At 39.5% G+C, this 16433-nt stretch overlaps 1 protein-coding gene across 1 annotated transcript in view; it reads right to left on the bottom strand.

Moving 5' to 3' along the window:
* Positions 1–16433, bottom strand: part of PSD (pleckstrin and Sec7 domain containing) — a gene marked incomplete at both ends in the record, with an annotated part of 218634 nt that overhangs the window by 58174 nt on the left and 144027 nt on the right. Inside the window, one exon of the mRNA XM_081328613.1 lies at positions 12526–12569. Coding sequence (XP_081184739.1) covers positions 12526–12569 — 44 coding nt within the window. The remainder of the gene's footprint in view (positions 1–12525; positions 12570–16433) is intronic.

The raw sequence follows: 16433 nt of genomic DNA, 5'->3' as shown, positions 1-16433 counted from the left end.
TTTGGATTAGTATATTAGTTTAATACAATTTTCATCCAAGTTTGCCTTTTTAAATATTCTCTATTTCATCAGTCATTTTCACATCTCCAGAAAAATATACAAGGAAATCATTACTTCCTACACTTCCTACACTGATCTTCCCAGCTACAAAGAGAAACAATATTTGAAAACTATTCTTAAATCCAAAGAGGAAAATTTACATATACTATGTATATATATTATTACTAAACTTTCTCAGTTCCTATTTTTATCTATCTCATATTGAAATCTTGACAAAGTCTCTTCCCTTAGACAATTCATTCCTCACTGGGTTCATTCACATACAATACAGGTAGACCTCAATTTACAACCATTTGTTTATGACCATTTGAAGTTACAACAATGCTGAAAAAAGTGACCTATGACCATTTTTCCACACTTACAACTGTTGCAATATCCATAAGGTCACATGATCAAAATTTGGGCACTTGGCAAGAGGCATGTATTATATAACACTTGCAGTGTCCCCGGGTCATGCAATCACCTTTTACAACTTTCTGGCAAGGAAAGTTAGCATGGGGAAGCCATATTTACTTAATAACCATGTTACTTACTTAACAACTGCAGTGACTCACTTAACAACTGTGGCAAGAAAGATTGTAAAATGGTGCAAAACTCACTGAACAACTGTTAGCAATGGACATTTCGGGTTCAACTGTGGTCGTAATTTGAGGACTACCAATAGTAACTTTTGCCGTGCTTTCCTTCTGTCCTATTCTTCTGTCCTGGAAGGGAGATGACTCCTGTTGTCCTCCCTTTGCCATTTGGAATAAGACTACCTGTACAGACTACCTGCTACCTGTACAGATGGACAAATATTTAACTATTTAATTATTGAAATTAACATAATTTCCCAACACACACACACACACACACACACACACACACACACACACACACACACACACACAATCTTAGCTTAGCTTAGAATCAACTACCAGGGTGCTGATTGCGATACAGAACACTCCTTGGTGTGCAGCAAAATAAAACTGAAAACAAAGAGATTGCATCATTTGAAGAAGGAAGACCACGAATTGACATCAGCAAGACCCAAATCAGGACAATTTGCACAAGCACGCAAGAAAACTCTCCCAGGCCCAGCTAAAGCAAGCGCATCTGAACGATGGGAATATTTCAAGAATGCTGTTTATAACACCGCCTTGTCAGTATTTGGTAAAGAGATCAGAAAGACAGCAGATTGGTTTGAAGCCCATTTGGAGGAGCTGATGCCAGCCATAGAGGAAAAAAGGAGAGCTCTAACTGCATATAAAGCCTTTTCCAGTGAGCACAACCTACAGGTTCTGCGAGCTGAGCTGCTCGTAGCAAAGTCAAACAGACCACCAGGTGATGTGCTAATGACTATTGGCTGCAGCTTTGCTCTTGGATCCAGATAGCAGCTGACACAGGCAACATAAAGGGGATGTATGATGGCATCAAGCAGGCCTTAGGTCCAACACAGAAGAAATCTGCCCCTCTGAAATCTGCTACAGGTGAGGTTATCCAGGACCGAGCACAGCAGATGGCACTCTGGGTGCAGCATTACTCTGACTTATATTCCAGAGAAAATGGGGTAACTGAAGAAGCATTAAAGAATATTGAGTGCCTGCCTGTCTTGGAGGAGCTTGACAGTGAACCAACTTTAGAAGAACTAAACGCGGCCCTGGATTCCCTTGCCTCCAGCAAGGCACCCGGGAAAGATAACATCCCTGCTGAAATTCTGAAGTGCAGCAAAGAGAACATCCATACCGAACTGCATGAAATCTTCTGTCTTTGTTGGAAGGAAGATGGAGTGCCACAGGACATGAAGGATGCAAATATAGTCACGCTGTATAAGAACAAAGGTGACAGGGGTGACTATAACAACTACCGCGGCATCTCTCTTCTGTGTTGTAGGGAAGCTGCTTGCCCGTGTCGTACTGAAGGGGCTCCAGGTGCTTGCAGAGAGAGTCTACCCAAAATCACAGTGTGGATTCCGAGCCAACAGGTCCACTACTGACATGGTATTTTCCCTTAGACAGTTGCAGGAGAAATGCAGGGAACAAAGACAGCCACTTTTTGTAGCCTTCATTGATCTTATGAAGGCTTTTGAGTTGGTTAGTAGGGACGGCCTTTATAAAATTCTCCCCGAGATTGGATGTCCACCTCAGCTCCACAACATCATCAGGTCATTTCATGAGGAAATGAAGGGCACTGTAGTTTTTGATGGCTTAATACCAGATTCCTTTGACATTCAAACTGGAGTGAAGCAGGGCTGCGTCCTCGCGCCAGAGAATATTTGGGATCTTTTTTGCTGTCACGCTGAAACACGTTTTTGGAACTGAAACAGAGGGTATTTATCTCCGGACCAGATCAGATGGAAAACTCTTTAATCTCTCTAGATTGAAAGCAAAGTCTAAAGTCCAGTTGAAATGCCTACGGGATTTCCTCTTCACTGATGATGCTGCCGTTACTGCTCACTCTGCCAAAGACCTTCAACAACTTATGGACTGCTTTAGCAAGGCCTGCCAAGACTTTAGACTAACAAACAGCCTGAAAAAAACACAAGTCATGGGTCAGGACGTGGATTCACCTCCCTGCATTACAATCTCTGCACAAGAACTGGAGGTCATCCGTGACTTTGTGTACTTCGACTCAACTATCTCCGACACTCTCTCTTTAGATACTGAGCTAAATAAACGTATTGGTAAAGTGGCCACCATATTTTCCAGTCTTACAAAGAGAGTATGGCTTAATAAGAAGCTGACAGAACATACAAAGATCCAGGTCTATAGAGCCTGTGTCTTGAGCACACTCTTGTAGTGTAGTGAGTGTTGAACCCTTTACGCAGAGGAGAAAAAGCTGAATACCTTCCATATGCACTGCCTCTGACATATTCTTTGCATGACAAAGTTCAAAGTAGCACAGTCCTGGAACGTGCTGGAATTTCTTAGGTCCAACACAGAAGAAATCTGCCCCTCTGAAATCTGGTACAGGCGAGGTTATCCAGGACCGAGCACAGCAGATGGCACTCTGGGTGTGCTATTGAAACAGTGATGTCTACGCTGGCTTGGGCATGTTGTGAGAATGGCTGATGGTTGGATTCCGAAAGATCTTCTGTATGGAGAACTAGTGCAGGGAAAGTGCCCCAAAGGGAGACCAGAGCTGCGATATAAGGATATCTGCAAGAGGGATCTAAAGGCCTTGGGAATGGACATTAACAGCTGGGAAACCTTGACCTCTGATTGTTCAGCCTGGAAGCTAAAGATGCAGCATGGCCTTCTCCAATTCGAAGAGACACTTGTGCAGCATGCTGAGGCAAAGAGGCAGTCCCGGAACCAGCAAAATCTGGGGACAGTTTGTATCTGCCCTCAGTGTGGAAGGGACTGCCACTCTCGAATTGGCCTTTTTAGCCACACCAGATGCTGCTTTAGGACCTCTTTCCTGTCACTGCACGTATTTTTTAGTTCGTCCGAAAAGCTCAATTCTAATTGTACATTTCCTTCTGTTCTGCACCTGTGTTGATAACCTATCTGGTAACCATAGTGAATGTCATGTGGTCTAGCTATGTTATGAGTTAGTTTTGCTGTGTGCACAAGCATAAAAAGTTTTCTAGTTTTTGTCTTTACATTTTTTTTACTGTCTGATGAGAGAGGATGCAGTTGGTTAGCTTTGTTTATATATATTTTTCTTTTGTGATTAAAGGTTTTTAATAAAATATGCGTCGGGTTTTATTTTCCTTCACCCACACACATTATGCATCATCTGAAGCACGGTCCATTGCCCTCTGATAGGAAGAATTATTCCTTGACATTGGTTGCCGAGGATGGTTTGATTTATGTTTTAGACGATGCATGTTTCTGAGACTTTTATCAGTTAGTTAGTTCTGGAGACTGAGGAAGCTGTGATTAACTGCTGAAACATGTCGGGAAGGAAGGCATGGATAAAAAGGGAGGCTTGGAGCCCGTCTCTGGGGCATCTTCTTTTGAGTTTACAGACTCCGCTCGCTTCAGCCACACGCCTTGGAGAAGACGCACCTACTCCTGTCGACGATGCAAGGTCAGTCACTCTTTTTCTGCTTTTCCAAGCTCCCTGGCAGCTGCCCTTGAAAATGTTCATACTCCAGGGGCTCATGATGAATTCCAAAGGCTTGGAGCGAAACCTAAAGTCAGGCTGGAGAACATTCCTCATGCTCCTCCAAGCCCTGAGCCAACTATGCAAGAAAGAGCTGTGCACAAATGTGAACAAATTGGTGTTTTTGAAAAGTGATTGCAGCAGGCAAAAGAATATGTATCAATGATTCAGCAGCGTGAGGGGGGCTCTGCTGTGATTCAAAGGCCAGTGTCGGCCATATTGCCTTCACCTCCTCCTTCTTCTCCAAAGCCAAAGTCACACTCACCATTGAGTGTCATATCAGATGAATGGGAACTGGAAGCTCCTATATTACAGTCACATGACTATGGGCAGTCTCGAATGTCTACACACAGAGTCACAATGATGCCTGAATCTAAAATTAGAGCACCATCTGCTGGTGAAGCTGCAGTAAGACATGAATTGCAAAGCCTGGAGCTCTCACTCTCACAAATGTCCATGCAGGAATCATTGCTCAGAGACGCAAAGTTTCTACAGTTACCTGAGGCTCCAACCCCTGATGGTGCTAGCATTCCTGTTAATATTGCTTCTATGCAAGTCCCTCTACCTGGCAGAGCACATCCATATTTAGCCCACATGCAATTGCCACTGGATTCTCAATTGCGAAGGCCAGTGCCTTCTACAGGTCATGCTAATGCACCAGCGCCTCCTGCTGGCCAGGGTGGACTGGCGGCTCAAATACAGTCACAGCCAGCACCTGTACCACCGGCAGCTCCAATGCAACTGCCGCATGTCTGGGCACAGGCACAGACGCCACTGATGCGTCTGTGGGAGGAGCATCAATGGGAGGAGCACGTCCGTGGGAGGAGCACGTCCGTGGGAGGAGCACGTCTGAAGAGAGCAACAGCTGATCTTCAGGCCATGTTCCAAAGGCTCATGGTCACCAGAGATGGTGAAGTTCCTGACATGGAATGTTAATGGCTTAAATTCACCACAGAAAAGAATTTTTTTATCTGAAACAACATAAAAATGACATTGTTTGCTTACAAGAGACACATATTGCATTAAAAGACCAAAAGTATCTGATTAATTCCCGATTGGGAACACATTTTGCATCCTTTGCTCCGGTCAAGAAGGCTGGAGTGGTTATTTATTTAAGAAAAGACTTTTCGGCAAGATTGATTGAATCGGATAAACAAGGGAGATATGTTAGTATTGAATTAATGCTACAAGGAAAGAAAGTTCTTCTTATTGGATTATATGCTCCAAACTTTATGTCAATTTTTTAAAATTTTTACATCAGAGACTAATTGAACTGATTATAAATCTGTTATTATGATGGGGGACTGGAATGGAGTTTTGGTGCCATCTGAAGACAAGAAGGGATCCTCTAAAAACTTTTTTAATTCGAAATTGCCTAAAGCTTTTTTTGATTTGAAGGAAGATCTGGAATTAAGAGATGTATGGCGGGAAAGGAATATGAGAGACAGAGATTTTACTTTTTTTTCGGATAGACATAAATCTTTCTCCAGGATTGACTTTATTTTGATTACTACTGATCTTTTTTCTTCGGTTAAGAACGTTAAGATTTTTCCTAGGACAATGTCTGACCATAGTCCTGTTTGGTTGGAGTTTTTTGCTGAAGATGCTAGTAGAAGATCCTGGAGGCTGAATGAGAACTTATTTACAAATTACTTGTTCTTGCAGAAATGTAGAGAACATATGAAAGAATTTTTTGTTACAAATATGCATAAAGGTACCTTGATGGAAATGGTTTGGGATGCTAGTAAAGCTTATATGAGAGGGGTTTTGATTTATATGAATAATGCTTACAGGCGTAAGCAAATGCAAAAACATTTAGATATTGAGGAAGAGATTAAAGCTAAGGAGAAAAAGCTTATTTTGAATCCATTGGATAATACTTTAAGGATCTCAATATATTTATTGAAAGAACAATTTAATATGCTACTGGCTGATCAAGTAGCAATTAATTTGTGCTATGCTAAACACAATACTTTTTGTAACGCTAATAAACCTGGTAGATGGTTGGCTTATCAATTAAGGAAGAAACAGAAATCATGTACTATAGATAAAATAGAATATAAAGGAAAAGAAGTCTACCAACAAAATTTGATTAAGAGGAGTTTTTTAGATTTTTACTCGAAATTATATTCTAAAGAAAATATACAAGCTTTAGATATAGACAAGTATTTACAGGGAGCTCATTTTCCGAGACTTTCAAAAGAACAACAACTTACATCAGAAGAAATTTCTTTAGCTATTAAACAGTTGAAATTGGGCAAGGCTCCGGGAACAGATGGATTAACAGCAATTTACTATAAAAAGTTGTTGCCTGAAATGATTGAACCCTTAAAGATTTTGTTTAATGAAATTCAGACTGGAGGTGCAGTTCCTCCATCATGGAGGACAGCTTTTGTATCATTGATTCCAAAGGAGGATCAAGACCTTACTCAACCTAAAAATTATAGACCTATATCGCTTTTAAATACAGATTATAAGATTTTTGCTAAAGTATTGGCTAATAGATTAATGCAAGTTTTGAAACAAATGATTCATAGTGATCAATCGGGATTTATATCTGGGTGGTATATGAAATATAACATAAGACAAATTGTAAACTTGCTTGAATACTTGGATAAGAACAACCAAGTCTCCGCAGCATTGATATTTTTGGATGCAGAGAAAGCCTTTGACCAATTGAATTGGCAATTTTTATTGAGAGTTGTTGAGATGAATTTTGGAGAAGGTTTTTTACATGCTATTAAAGCTATATATCAACAGCAAACTGCACAAATTATAGTTAATGGGGGGCTAACAGAGACTTTTAAAATTGAAAAAGGTACAAGACAGGGATGCCCCCTATCACCATTATTGTTTGTTTTAACATTAGAGATTTTATTAATTAAAATTCGAGAGTCCTCTATGATAAAGGGAATTAAAATAAAACAGAATGATTATAGATTGAGAGCTTTTGCTGATGACTTGGTTGTGACAGTATCTCAACCGTTACAGTCGGTTATAGATTTGATGGAAATTATAACTCAATATGGTAAGGTTTCTGGGTTCAAGGTGAATAGTAATAAGACTAAGATATTATCTAAGAACTTATCTATGAGTGAAAGGGGTATGTTATCTAAATTAACAGGTTTTGAAATAGTGAAAAAGGTTAAATATCTAGGAGTATATATTGCAGCCTCAAATGTAAAATTGTATAAGAATAATTATGAAACACTATGGTTGAAGGTACAAAGGGATTTAAATAATTGGAAAAAATTACAATTATCATTACTGGGAAGAATTGCAGTTGTTAAAATGAATGTTCTGCCAATGTTTCTCTTTTTGTTTCAAATGATACCTATATTGAAAAAGGATGCCAACCTTGATCAATGGCAGAAGGGTATTAATAAATTTATTTGGGCAGGGAAAAAACCAAGAGTTAAATTTAAGATTTTACAAGATGCTAGGGAAAGAGGGGGACTCAAGGCGCCGAATTTGAAATTGTATTATGATGCGGTTGCCTTGACGTGGGTTAGTGATTGGCTTAATTTAACTAATAAGAGAATACTTCATCTTGAGGGATGGGATTTGGTATATGGATGGCATGCATATTTGCTTTACGATAAGAAGGTGGACAGGGCTTTTAAATCCCATATTCTTAGAAGTGCTCTATTGCGTGTCTGGAAAAAGTATTATTATAAGTTAAATTATAAAATACCAATTTGGGGAATTCCTGGACACGCGATAGCGGGCGTATCTATGGGAGTGAGTATGGATATGGAATTATAAGGAATTACTTAGATTGCAAGGGAATGATTGGCAACTTAAATCATTAGATGAGTTAAGACAAGAAAACATAAGTTACTCTTGGTTTCAATATACCCAACTGAAAGCTAGGTGAAAGTCAGATCAAAAGGTTGGCATCACAATTATAGATCAAAATTTAGTAAAACAAATTAGAGATTTAAATAGTGCGCATATAAAGAGGATATATAATGTTTTAATTGAATTGGATTCGGAAACGGAATTGGTTAAAGACTGTATGATAAAGTGGGAACAAAATATTCAGGGACCAATTTCGTTGGACACCTGGGAGATAATTTGGGTCACAAATGTTAAATTTACTCAGGCTCAAAACTTAAGAGAAAATTTTTATAAAATGTTTTATAGATGGCATCTGGATCCCAAGAAGTTGTCTAACATGTATCCTAAATATTGGAGATGTGGTAGTTTAGAAGCTACCTATTTTCACATGTGGTGGACTTGTAGAAATATAAAAGCTTTTTGGATCAAAATTTGGTGGAACATTCAAAAGATTTTTAAGAGAAAGATAAAGTTTTCTCCGCAATTGTTTTTATTGGGTATTGTTGTAGATTGTGATGTTAAAGAAACTAACTTGATGTTGAATATGATAACAGCAGCACGGTTACTGGTGGGACAATATTGGAAGAAGGATAGTTTGCCTACTATAGAAGAATGGGTGTTTAAAGTTTCGAATCTTGCAGAAATGTCTAAGATTTCTGCTTATTTGAAAGATCATTCACAGGAAAGATATATTTCAGTTTGGAGGAGATGATTATATTCAGAACAAATATGGGACTAAAAAGTTCCATTTAGCTTATAAGTAGATTTTAGTGGGATATTGTTATTGGTATTTTGTTTGTAGTTATGTTAAAAGGGAGTTAAAGCACATTATGAATTTGGTTAATTGTATATTATGCATAATTTTTATTTAGAATATGATTATTATAACTATAATCCTGTATTTAGCTCTGGGAAGTGGGGGGGGGGAAGTGGGTGGGTTTTGGGTGGGGGGGATTTGAGGATATATTGTAAAACTTTGTTTTTGTAAAACTCTTTAATAATAAAAAAAAGAAATCACGGAAAAGCACTTCAGGTTATATGATGTTTCTAAACGGATGTCCTGTTTACTGGCATGTGCGTAAACAGACTTTTGTTTCTTGTTCCTCTACAAAAGCTGAGTATGCTTGTGTTTCTGATGCATGCAATTCCTTAACCTGGTTTGATGCTTTAGTCACAGATATCTGGACACCTCCAATTCGACCAATCACTGTGATGGAAGACAACGAATCTGTGGTTTACATATCCGAGAACCGATTTACAGGTTCCAGGTCCAGACACACTGACATCCATTATCAAAACATAAGACAAGTAGTTAAACAAGGTTTTGTGAAACTGCAGTATGTGCCTACACGTGATCAAATTGCTGATATGTTAAACAAACCACTACCTGCAGCCCAACACGAGTATCTGCGTGAGAAGATGTGCCTTACCTGAATCTTCGCTTTGCTGACGAAAGAAGGGAATGTCACTGCACGTTTTTTTTTAGTTCGTCCGAAAAGCTCAATTCTAATTGTACATTTCCTTCTGTTCTGTACCTGTGTTGATAACCTATCTGGTAACCATAGTGAATGTCATGTGGTCTAGTTATGTTATGAGTTAGTTTTGCTGTGTGCGCAAGCGTAAAAAGTTTTCTAGTTTTTGTCTTTACATTTTTTTTACTGTCTGATGAGAGAGGATGTAGTTGGTTAGCTTTGTTTATATATATTTTTCTTTTGTGATTAAAGGTTTTTAATAGAATATACGTCGGGTTTTATTTTCCTTCACCCACAGACATTATGCATCATCTGAAGCACGGTCCATTGCCCTCTGATAGGAAGAATTATTCCTTGACATTTCCAGAGCACGATACTGTAGTTTTTATTTTTAAAAACTGGAATACCGGGTGTAGAGATGAACTCTGGGATATAAGAGAAAATTCTTCTTTATTGCTGAGCTTTCATCAACAACCGCCCTGAGTCCGTCGGGAAAAGGGCGGTATATAAATCGAAACAAATAAATAAATAAACAAGCTGTTGACATCATCAGAGCAAGGGCTGAATGATAAGGGAGTCAGTACATACACTTGTATGGCAGTTATAACATTCAAATTGTGGAATGTGGATGTGGCCTTTTTGTGACAAGCTCGCTCGTTTATAATCACAGGGGTTCCGGCTTTGCTGGAAAAAGCTGGTCTCTGATTTTTAAAAGTCGCACCTAGCAGCTACTTGGCGCATATCAGCTGTTAGGCACGTAAGTCTCGTTGCGCCACGTGTAGTCATGCGCTGGCTGACAGGCTCTTCATTTGAAGTAGAGTCAAGGAAGTTGTCTCATTCCCTCATGTGCGGTCGTCGCAGGCTTGATTCTGCTGTGGAAGGGAGCAGATGTCCTCATGAGTGTGTAAGCAATTCGCTCTCCTTCGTGTTTCTTTGCCTGGTTGCTATAAAATCAGCTCTTTTGTGTGGTTTGACTTGTTGGATCTTAAGACTCTTTTAGCGTGTGGTTGTTGTATCTGTCTTGTTTTGCATGGTTGTTTGGTGTGTTTGAATGAAAGCAAGTGTTGTGGTTGTCAGTTGTGAGTTATTTTGTGGGATGTTTGATCTGGCTTGTTATTTTTTGTTTTATTGTGCATGGTGGGACAGATTTTAGTTTTGATCGCGGTCTCAATATTCTGTTGTTGTTTGGGTGTTGTGTGTGTTTGTTTTGTTGTGTGTGGTTATTTAGTGAAGTTGCAAGATTTGTGTCTTGAGTGTTGTGGTCAGAAGTGGTGTTGTCTTTATGTGTAGCAGTGTCAGATGGTGTGTTGGTTATGCAAGTTATCATTGTTGTGTTAGAATTTTGTCTGTTGTTTAGTTCAATTGGAATGGATTGTGTTATAATAATCTCATCTGTTGTGTTGATATGGTGTTTGACAGGAGGGTGGAGTGGTGTGTTTGTGTCTTTGTTGATTGTATTTAAGCGTTTGGATGTTTTGTGTTGTTATAAATGCCTATCACTATGTACAGTGTGCGTAGAGGCAGTGTTTCTACAGTCTGGGTGCTCTGTCCAATCAACTTTTTTCGCCAAAGGATTGTTGATCTACTTAATCTAACAACCATTAGCTGGCAACAAAGGATTTATTCCTTTGAATGCCCAAATTTGTGCAACCCAGATGCAGTCTCTATACAAATGTTCCTGGGGTTTGGGTGTGTGAGAGCCAGTTGTTAAATTCCTGGTACATCCACACAAACTATCCAAAATCATTAGTGATGTGTCCAACAGTTGGCATATTTATACAAAATGGCAGCAAAGAACTAGAATTTTCTTATATCTCTTGTACCTAGAAGTTACTGAGATTTATGTGTTGAAATGCTGCCACAAAATAAATATTGCTGATGAGCTGAATTTAGAAAAGTTTTTTGCTACATACTGTGTACATGGACAGGTTTCAAAATGTAGCTGCTCTGTAACAGAGTTCTTATCTCCCACAGAGCCAGAGCAATGGTAAGATATAGAGGATTGATCCTTCACCTTCAGTGTACCATAAAGCTACATGAATAGAATGGGTATACAAGAATAGAAGAGGTGTATGTGTAGCATTCATCCGTTGGGTACTTGAGGTTGAAGAACAGAGGCAGTGATCACTTTATATGGGTCAGTCAACTCATCAGAAAGAAGGGGGGAAAAAGCTCACAAAGTGGTGGTGGAAATGGGGGTTCCAGTCTCCCCTGCAGCCAAAGCAGCTCTGCAGAACAAAAAGAGAGCCAGCAAATGGAAGGAGGGAGGCAAGTTCTCGGTTTTCCTTTCCCCACTAGAAAGGTAAGATACTAGCCTTAGCTCCTCCAGCTTTAGCCAATAACTTTGTCAGCATTATTTTTTGCTCAGAAAAAGACAGTCATTTGTGGGCTTGTGCCACATGATCCAGGAAAGAAGAGTCCTTTCCTCCTTCCCAATCCTGACCCCTTGAGGGTTGGGGATCTTCTAAAAGTAAATGAGCGATTGATCACAGGGGGTGGAAAGAAGTGCATAGAACCTGGTGGAGTGGCAAAGCAGGCCACTGCCCATGGGGATCTGGTGGGGCAACATTGGAGGTAGGTGGTAGGTAAAGGTATACACGCTGCTCCATCTCTGCAATTGGTCATAAGGGTGAATGACTGTAGGGGTATTGCAGCAGACTGGGGCTTGGTTGTAAATACCTTTTTGGGGGGTCTGTCGTAACTTTGATGGTCACTAAGTGATCAGTTGTAAGTCGAGGGCTACCTGTATTCAAAAATATTTCAAGATTATTCAATTCAGGATTATTTCAGTTTTCTTTACGAAAGACAGCTATAATCCAGTAAAAAGATGGCTATTTCCCCCATATATTTGACAATGATCCACTTGATGATTACAACAAACTGAAGAAGGGGTCTAGAACAAACTGTTGAAGCAGACAGCAGCACATTTTATTTTCATTGTGACACATCTTGGATTTATATGAAAAATGAACAGGTAGAAATAAAAAATACTGGATAAGATTACAAAGTTATTCTAAAAAAAGGGAATATAATTTTTATTATAGATAATAACAGGGGTACTCACATGGCCCACTGTAGCTTTTCATTCTTGATAGAACTATATACAGCCTGCAGAGATAAAAGAAATAATATTATTTATTTATTAGGGGTTATATAACTACAAGTATAATGGCAATAGTAAATGTTATTTTTTCTCTCTCTGTTTTTATAATGTTAGAATTTAAATAACTTTAGAAAAGACTTTCCCAATGGTTAATGGGACTATCTAAGGAGTTGATAAATGATTGGGGGTCAATAGGTGGGTGATAAATGATGGAATATTGATTGGGTCAATTAATCATTTAGAAACCTCTATAGAGCTCCATGCTGGTTGTAAAAGTGAAGTGGCTAGTGGTGAGACAGTATTACTCAGCGTTGGATAGTCAGCCACTAGAAAGAGAGGTCTTGAGTTTACCTATTGGTCACACAGAATCTGAAATCTCCACCCCCTTGCACAATATATTAAATACAATTCTCCACCTTTCTATTTTTGTCATTAGTCACATTCTCCAATTAATTTAAAGAATTAGTTTCTCTTCTTTTACACAACCCAAGTTCTTATCTTCTTAAAACATCTGAGTAGCTTCCCCCCCAACTGAAGCAATTAAAGTAACAGGCTGTCTCTTATATTGTCAGTGCAAAAAACATGTCAATGCTTGCAGCATTGACATCTGCCCCCCCCTTACAAAAGAACAGATCCTGTAATGTAAACAAACACAAGTTAGGAGTTGGCTTTGGGTTTGTTAGGGTGTTTCTCATAAAACTTTTTGATAAGTCTGTCAGCTTTCACATTGCTAGATTTCACCAAATGGCTTCAGACAATGGGTATCACTTCCATTATACTAGGTACTGCAATTTTCCCTTAAAGATTCTAGTCAAAAATACGTTTCACTTCATAATGGGTCTGACCCACTACTATGAGGGCTCCAGGTGCTTTCTTAGAGGCAGGTCTTAAAGTGGAGGCTCAAAAAGGTTTCAGTAAACTACAATGGAACACCGGGTGAATTTCCCCCCAAAATCTGGGGAGTTTCAATTATATTGTGACTAGGTTGATGATTTTGACAATGAGGAAAGGCCCCAAGAATTTTGGTCCCTATTTCTTGCTGGGTAATTTGAGATGTAAATATTTAGTTGGCAGATAAACCTTTTCCCCTACTTGGAATGTTCTTTGGGGAGCCCTCTTTTTGTCAGCTTGCTTTTTATAGGTCTCAAAAGTCTTTTTAAAGGCCACCTTTGTATTTTTCCAAACTTCTTCCCAATCCCTCACCCAATGATCAACAGTCTGGGAAGCGGAGGGTAACTGAGGGTATTCCGGTATGGGGTTGAATTCTTTCCCTGTGGCAACACAGGGAAAGAATTGTAGCCGGTGCTGCTATGTGCTGAATTATTGTAAGCCACCTCTTGGAAAGGTACAGTTGCAAGAAAAAGTATGTGAACCCTTTGGGATTACATGGAGTTTTGCATGAATTGGCCATAAAATGCGCTCTAAATGTCATATAAGTCACAACAATAGAAAAACACAGTCTGCTTAAAATAATACTACACAAACATTAGCTGTTGTCATGTTTTAATTGAACATAAGATGGAAACATTCACAGTGCAGGGTGGAAAAAGTATGTGAACCTTTGGACTTAATAACTGGTTGACCCTCCTTTGGCAGCAATAACCTCAACCAAACGTTTCCTGTAGTTGCAGATCAGACCTGCACAACGATCTTGTAATTTTGGACCACTCCTCTTCACAAAACTGTTTCAGTGTAGCAATATTTATTTATTTATTTATTGATGGGATTTATATCCCGCCCTATCTCCCGAAGGACTCAGGGCGGCTAACAACAAAACATATAATAAGTACAGAAATCAAGATAAAAATAAAATTGAAATCATCTGTGTAATAAATTAAAATTAAAGAATTAAAAATAAATTAAAAGTTCTAAATATAAATTAATTAAAATGCCTGTCAGTCCAGGTCAGCCTGGTCAGCTAAACTTTCTCCATTTGTAGACAGTCTGTCTTACCGTGGACACATGAACATCAAGGCTTTTGGAGATACTTTTGTAACCCTTTCCAGCTTCATGCAAGTCAACAATTCTTGATCGTAGGTCTTCTGAGAGCTCTTTTCTGCGAGGCATGGTTCACATCAGACAATGCTTCTTGAAACCAGCAAACCCAAAACAGGTGTGTGTTTTTAAAGGGCAGGACAGCTGTCAGCAACACATCCAATATCATCACACTGATTGGAGTCAAGGTTGGCTCACTCCTGGCTCCAATTAGCTCTTGGAGAAGTCATTAGGCTAGGGGTTCACATACTTTTTCCACCCTGCACTGTGAATGTTTCCATCTTATGTTCAATTAAGAAATGACAACAGCTAATGTTTGTGCAGTATTATTTTAAGCAGACTGTGTTTTTCTATTGTGACTTACATGATGTTTAGAGCGCATTTTATGGCCAATTCATGCAAAACTCCACGTAATCCCAAAGGGTTCACATACTTTTTCTTGCAACTGTAGGAGGTCGGTCCAGTTTGTCTGTTGGTAAGAGACGTAGCATCTAAGGTATTGTTCCACCATTTTGTTGGTGGATTCTGTGGCTCCATTAGTAGCCAGGTAAAAGCAGATGATAAGCCTTGGGATGATCCAATTAATCTAAGAAAGTTTCTCCAAAATTTCGCTGTGAACTGCACTCCTATATCTGAAATTATTCACTTAGGGGCGCCATGCAGTTGGTAGATATGTTTTAGAAAAAACTTAGTCAGACGTTAAGCCGATGGAAGTCCTTTGCAGGCGATAAAATGAGCCTGTTTTGAAAATAGGTCTATCACAGTCCAAATGACAGTATTTCCCCTACCGTCGGGTAGGTCTACTATAAAGCCCATAGCTTTTTCTTCCCATGGTTGACACGGTTCGGCCACCAGTTGCAGTAACCTAGGGGTCTTTTCTGGGATTCTTTTCATGGTGGCACATACAGTACAGCTCTTGACATAGTTTTGTATGTCTCGTTTTAGTTCCAGCCACCAAAATTGCTGGTGAGTGAGATGTACAGTTTTTAGATATCCGAAATGTCCAGCCTGACTGACATCATGGCTGTGTTTGAGGGAATTAAGACGAAGAGATTCAGGCAAGTACAATTTCCCCACCATATATGCCAAACCATCCCTGCATGTTAGGGAGGTTTGATTATCTTTGAACCATTGATCGGTAAGGAGCTCTCGTTTTATCTTTTTCACTCCCAGGTCATCAGGATTAGGGGTTCTACGAGGTGTGAGTTGTGCAGCAGGTTGTGAACTGGGGATAATTGCTTCATACACCTCTTCACGTTCACTTTTATACTGTGGCAGTCGGGATAGTGCATCAGCTAGCAAGTTTTTTCTTCCTGGTGTGTACTTTAAAGTTAAAATGGTTAAAGTACTGTGCCCATCGCACTTGCTTTGGGGACAACTGGCAGGGAGTTTTTAGTTACTCTAAATTTTTGTGATCTGTCCATACTTCAAAAGGCACTTTGCTCCCTTCTAAATAGTGTCGCCAGGTTAATAGCCCCCACCTAATTGCGAAGGCCTCCTTCTCCCAGACTGTCCATCACCTCTCACCTTCCGTGTAGGACTCCACTTTTATTCTTTTGTAGTAACACAGCTCCAACTGACACATCGCTGGCATCTGCTTGAATTATAAAGGGCTCCCCGGGGCAGGGGTGCTTTAGGACCGGTTCAGCTGCAAATAGTCTTTAAATTCTCAAAGGCTTTCTGACAACTCATAGTCATAGTGGTTGGGCAGGTCACGGTTTTCCTCCTCCCTTGCCTGTTTTGAGTAGTTCTATAAGAGGTATAGCAATCTCGGCAAAAGAGGGAATTAATTGACGGTAGAAATTGGCAAACCCTAGGAAGCTTTGGACGTGTTTGTGAATCTTTAGGGGCTGCCATTCAATTATAGCTTTCAC

The sequence above is a fragment of the Vipera berus genome, assembly GCF_964194415.1.
Source record: "Vipera berus genome assembly, chromosome: 5".
Lineage (NCBI taxonomy): Eukaryota > Metazoa > Chordata > Lepidosauria > Squamata > Viperidae > Vipera > Vipera berus.
The sequence above is the reverse complement of the archived record's forward strand: the minus strand, read 5'-3'. Positions and strand labels throughout refer to the sequence as shown.